Source organism: Gouania willdenowi, chromosome 15 (genome assembly GCF_900634775.1).
Source record: "Gouania willdenowi chromosome 15, fGouWil2.1, whole genome shotgun sequence".
In the NCBI taxonomy this organism is placed as follows: domain Eukaryota; kingdom Metazoa; phylum Chordata; class Actinopteri; order Blenniiformes; family Gobiesocidae; genus Gouania; species Gouania willdenowi.
In genome coordinates, this window is record NC_041058.1 from 31,355,358 (window position 1) to 31,360,336 (window position 4,979).

A 4,979-nucleotide genomic window follows, 5' to 3' on the forward strand; every position below is an offset into this window, starting at 1 on the left:
GCTGCTGCTATGGTCATCACAATAACTCTTCATGTAATAGTTCTTCAGCTCCCACAACATAAACACAACCTTTGCGTGTTATATACGAACCAAAGGTGGCAGGCAGTGGAAACCCTGACCAAAAACTGGGACATCTCACTCTGTAATCAGTACCTTAGACTCACACACTAACCCAGCTGGAGAAACACCCTGTAACAGTACCTCAGACTCCTCTGAGACCCAATACCACATTGGGGCTACTTCTGTCACAGATATTTAACTCCTACTACTACTACTGCCGCTACAGTTATCTTGTCCAGGTAAGCACGCCATTGCACCCGTCTTCTACCTGTACCACACAGGCTCCTCCCCCTGCTGTAATCACTGCCCAATGTTGGAACCACTCATTTTGTGTGGATTTTAAGGCAAAATCCCAAATTACACTCTAGATTTACAGTAAAAAAAAAAATACAAATCATATCAGAAATTTAGATCCTTCATGCTTGACTGTTTCACATCTTTGGTTTTTTGGGGGAAAAAAAAATTTAATTTTCCCACCACAAATTCAGATTTTAATGAGTTCTTTATTTAGTCATTTAACAGGCAAGGCACAGATTTCCATCTGAAATGTTAATAAGGAAACTTCTGCACTTACCTCTTTATCTGATGTATTTCGATTCCAGACGAGCCCCCAACTGTTGTGGTGGTTTTGAATGAAACGAGACGCAGTCAAGTTGAAGGGTTGCTGGTCAAATGTGGACACAGGGTTTACTTGGTCAAAGGGTTTTGAGGCAGATCGGTCTGGGATTCAGAGGTTTCAGTGTGAGCCTCCCATGAATCTGTAGCTGTTCTGTGCTCTCAGGGTTTTATAGCTGCTGACAGCACTAGCCAATACAATGGCGGAGCCTCTGAGGAAAAGGCCTTGGTGTTATCAATACGATAGTATCAGCCTGCTTAGGGCAGTTTGACCAGAACTGACCAGGAGAGATTGTGTAATGTCATATCAGAATCAGTGTGAGGATCACGAGGAAGTCCTCAGTAAATGTTCTCCCTGAAAAGGATCCTGGAGCCCAAAAGTGGGAGAACTCATAGAGAACCATTGAATCCATTGTTGATGAGGCTTCATCATAACACTTCATCACTTTGACTGACAGGACAGATGATCAGAGGTGCTGCATTGTTATCGTTTTTTAAACAGGGACTAAAGAATGGGCGAAGTTTGTAAGTGAAACTGCAGTTAGTGAAGGAGTAGATCAGAGCTGCAGCACCTACATCATAAAAGGAGATTACACCCCCCTCATAGTCCACAAACACACCCACCTTCTTAGGAACACACTTCAGATGAAGAATAATTGACGGATTTTCACATGCTACATACTTATTTCCTTCTCTGAGTACCACAATCCAGCAACCATTCTTAGGACTCAGAGTGACATTTCCCTTCCTTTTGATGGATTTTTTAACCACTCCTAAAGTCCAGTCAGTTTTTCCTTCAACCAGAACCTCATAGTAAAATTTGCCTGAACTGAAACTCTGTTTTCCTAAAACATTGGCACAAGGATAAAATCTCTCTGGATTATCTGGAACATTATTCTTCACATCACTCATGTGAACTTGTTTTCTATCATCAGACAGGTTGAGTTTGTTATAAGCTGTAAGAGGATCAAAAGTCACATCTACTGCAAACTGCTTCATCCTCTTCATCTTCAACTTGTCTCTGATTTGGTCCTTCATCTGAGCCGCAACTGTCAGCGCAGTCTCCTCATATGATGATAGATGGACAATGACCTCTGTATAGTCCTTGGTGGCTGGAAGAGGAGAGTGGACGTGCTGGAAGAGTTGGAATCGGTCTTCAGGGCGGAAGAGCTGCTCCGCCTCATACTTTCTCTTCATCAGCTCAAAGTATTCATCCACCAGCTCTTTGATCACAGCGTCAGCCTCTCCCTTTTTTGATATCTGTTGTTCCTTCACAGTCTCTGTCAACATCGTCAAGCATCTCTGAACAAGCTCATTCACAGCAGTGGACAGCTCCACACCTTCACCTTTCTGACTGTCTGCAGTATTCATTAACTTCATGATCTCCTTCTTATACTCTTGTCTCTCCTGGATCATCTGCTGAAGCTCCTCCACCCTTTCCCCAGACTCTTTTTCCAGACTGACAAACACGTGACCACTGTGCTCTGAATCACAACACGTCGAGCAGACACATGTCTGATCGGTCTTACAGAACATATCCAGAGGTTCGCTGTGCTTTAGACACATCTTGGTTTCCAGGTTCTGCACAGGTTCTGTCAGGTAAGTCTCAATGTCCTGGCAGGACCTCACGGCCTTCACTTTGGAAACTTCTTCTGGTGCTGCTAATTCACGTCTCAACACAGAAACCATCTGAGAGACTAAATTGTTGACGGCTATTGGAGGTCTTGTTGTAAACTCCTTCTTACACACGGGACATGTGTAGCTGACACTGGTGTCCCAATGTGTGCTGATGCACGATTTGCAGAAGTTGTGTCCACATGGTGTGGAGACTGGATCAGTCATCATCTTCTGACAGATGGAGCACAGGGAGTAATCTTCAGACATCCCCACACACTGAGGGACAGAGACAAGCAACACATTAACAACACTTGACTAAAGGGAGAATATAAAAAAGGGAGGGCACTGTTACACCTAGGTGAGGGGGAAGGGAACAGGGAAGAGGGAGTCGTCATTTCATAATTACAATATTTCAAACAGTCTTAAACTTCACTTAAGCCACTTTTTAAAACACTGTTTTGTAATATCATTGAACTGTATTTATAGATAACGTGCTATACACATATACACCAGACACTATATATAGCACTGTAGTTATTTATTTATTTTTTTGCAAAATGTACATACTTCCCATGACTGTTCACTTTACCTCCTTTTTTGTACTACTTATGTCCTATGTTTATATTGTACATATTGTTTATTTCTTACACTGTTTTTCACTGTTACTGGAGTTGGCTTTTTTTTTTTTATCTCATCGTACATGTGTACATTGACAATAAAGGCATTCTATTCTATTCTATTCTTACGACAGAGCTCCTGGGACGTGATGTTTCAAGGTAAACCAACCATGATTCGACGTTTGTTAAATATTTTTAATAGTACACATTTAAATATGTCACTATTTTGTGGTGTTTTTAATTGTTAATTTAAAAAAACACACACACACACTATAGACAACATTGAGAATCAAAAACCAAACAGAAAAAAAGATAAAAACCAAAATAAATCGGAATTCACTCAAAACATACATTTCTAATTATTTTTAAATTGCAGGGTTTCAACCTTTTAAATAGTACACGAACTGCAGTAAAATAGGCCGTACCTACGGTGGCTGGGAAGTGTCAGGTGAATGCATTTACAGAAACGAAAATGAATGCAAACAGGTCACAACACGAATGGAAACCGGCCACAACGAAAGTGTTTCCGACGGACCGGTATTACAGTCGGACGGGTATTATGATATGATAGCCCGATATGCAAAATATAAGAGTATCCTAATCAACTTTACTTTCATACGCGTTTCGATGTCTTCTTCTTGTTCTTCTCTGTTCTGGTGGGTCAAAAACATCCGCCAGAAACGTGTTCGTCTGTAATACCGCAACGGAAGTGTTTCCGACAGACCGGTATTACAGACAGACACGTTTCAGGCGGATGTTTTTAACCCACCAGAACAGAGAAGAATTTGTATTCGTGTTGTGACCTGTTTGCATTTGTGTTCGTTTCTGTAAATGCATTCACCTGACACTTCCCAGCCACCGTACTACCCCAAAGGATGGAGACGCGTTTTGCACATGCGTTGAAAGGATCTGAAACAATCAGGCCTGTGAAAGGATTGGGCACTGACAGTTATACTAAAACCCAAAAACATCCGGAAGCGTTTCAGAGACATACCAGAAAAAATACGCCCCTGTACTGCTGCACAGGCTATAATATCACCAAGTTTATCATTGTACCAGTTGTTAGAGCTACTATCTTCACCAGGTAGAACATATTTATTCCTGGTTATTGTTTTCCAGAGTTTAATTGGGCTTTGTTTTCCGGAGATTAGTTCCTACTGCTCGGAAACACATGAAAACCAGTTGTATTTTTATTTATTTTTTAAATTATTATTATTTAAAAGGTTACCCCATTCAGATGTAGAACTACTTGAAAAAATCAACCGGTATTTAAAGTTTTGTTCATCACTTAATTCTCGACCCTGATGAAGAAAAATGTCTTAAATTTAAATGAGAGCTGAACTCACCTGCTTCTTCTTCTCCTGCTTCTTCTTCTCCTGCTTCTTCTGCTTCTCCTTCTTCGGCTTCTCCTTCATCTGCTTCTCCTTCTTCGGCTTCTGTTTCTTCTGCTTCTCCTTCTTCGGCTTCTCCTTCATCTGCTTCTCCTTCTTCGGCTTCTCCTTTTTCTCTGTAATTTTACGCCAGAAGGCAACAAATGAACTGAGCATTTTTTGTTGGAACCTATTCATGAATGTTGACAGACTGTCAAAGTAGTTCTAAATCAGAGGCCTTTTATACTCTGGTATGATGTCATAACTAATTTGGAATGTTTCCAAATTTCCAAATACGGGTGGGGATATATAAACGTAAACAAGCTTGTTCAGTCTGTTGATATTTCCAAACTAACAGCATTTGTAATGTTATTCCAGATATCGTTAGTGTTTTAATAGTGTTTATATTATTAATACCAGACAATTTCCGCGGAAATCGTGGGAGGGGCTCTAGGGCGGTTGGACGCTGATGCATTAGAATTTTTATTAGCAATAGCATTATCCTAGCAGTAGCATTAACCTAGAGTGTACAGTGCAGTACATCTATAGAGGAATGATGTGCTTACACAAATAAAGTTATTGATATTTTTATAATCATATTCTCATATCTTATATTGTAGCTACTGGTATTCTCATTTTATTATTATTCATTTTGTATTTTCCCTTCAGAGATTAATAAAGTATTCCAAATTCAAAATAT

General features: G+C 40.2%; 1 protein-coding gene across 1 annotated transcript; it reads right to left on the bottom strand.

The window, feature by feature from the left end:
• Positions 1-274: 274 nt before the first annotated feature.
• On the bottom strand, positions 275-4,481 carry LOC114476999 (E3 ubiquitin-protein ligase TRIM21-like). Its single transcript, XM_028469022.1, has 3 exons — positions 4,256-4,481; positions 635-2,568; positions 275-424 (listed from the first exon to the last, which is right to left on the bottom strand). Exons 1-2 carry the CDS (start codon positions 4,475-4,477, stop codon positions 1,105-1,107), a joined length of 1,686 nt encoding a protein of 561 aa, XP_028324823.1. The 5' UTR covers positions 4,478-4,481; the 3' UTR covers positions 275-424; positions 635-1,104.
• Positions 4,482-4,979: the final 498 nt, after the last annotated feature.

Coding starts and splice junctions, on each gene's coding strand:
- LOC114476999 (XM_028469022.1), bottom strand. CDS start 4,477: ATGAATAGGTTCCAACAAAAAATGCTCAGTTCATTTGTTGCCTTCTGG. Junction 2,569..4,255: donor AGCAGGAGAAGAAGAAGCAG/GTGAGTTCAGCT, acceptor TCTGTCCCTCAG/TGTGTGGGGATGTCTGAAGA.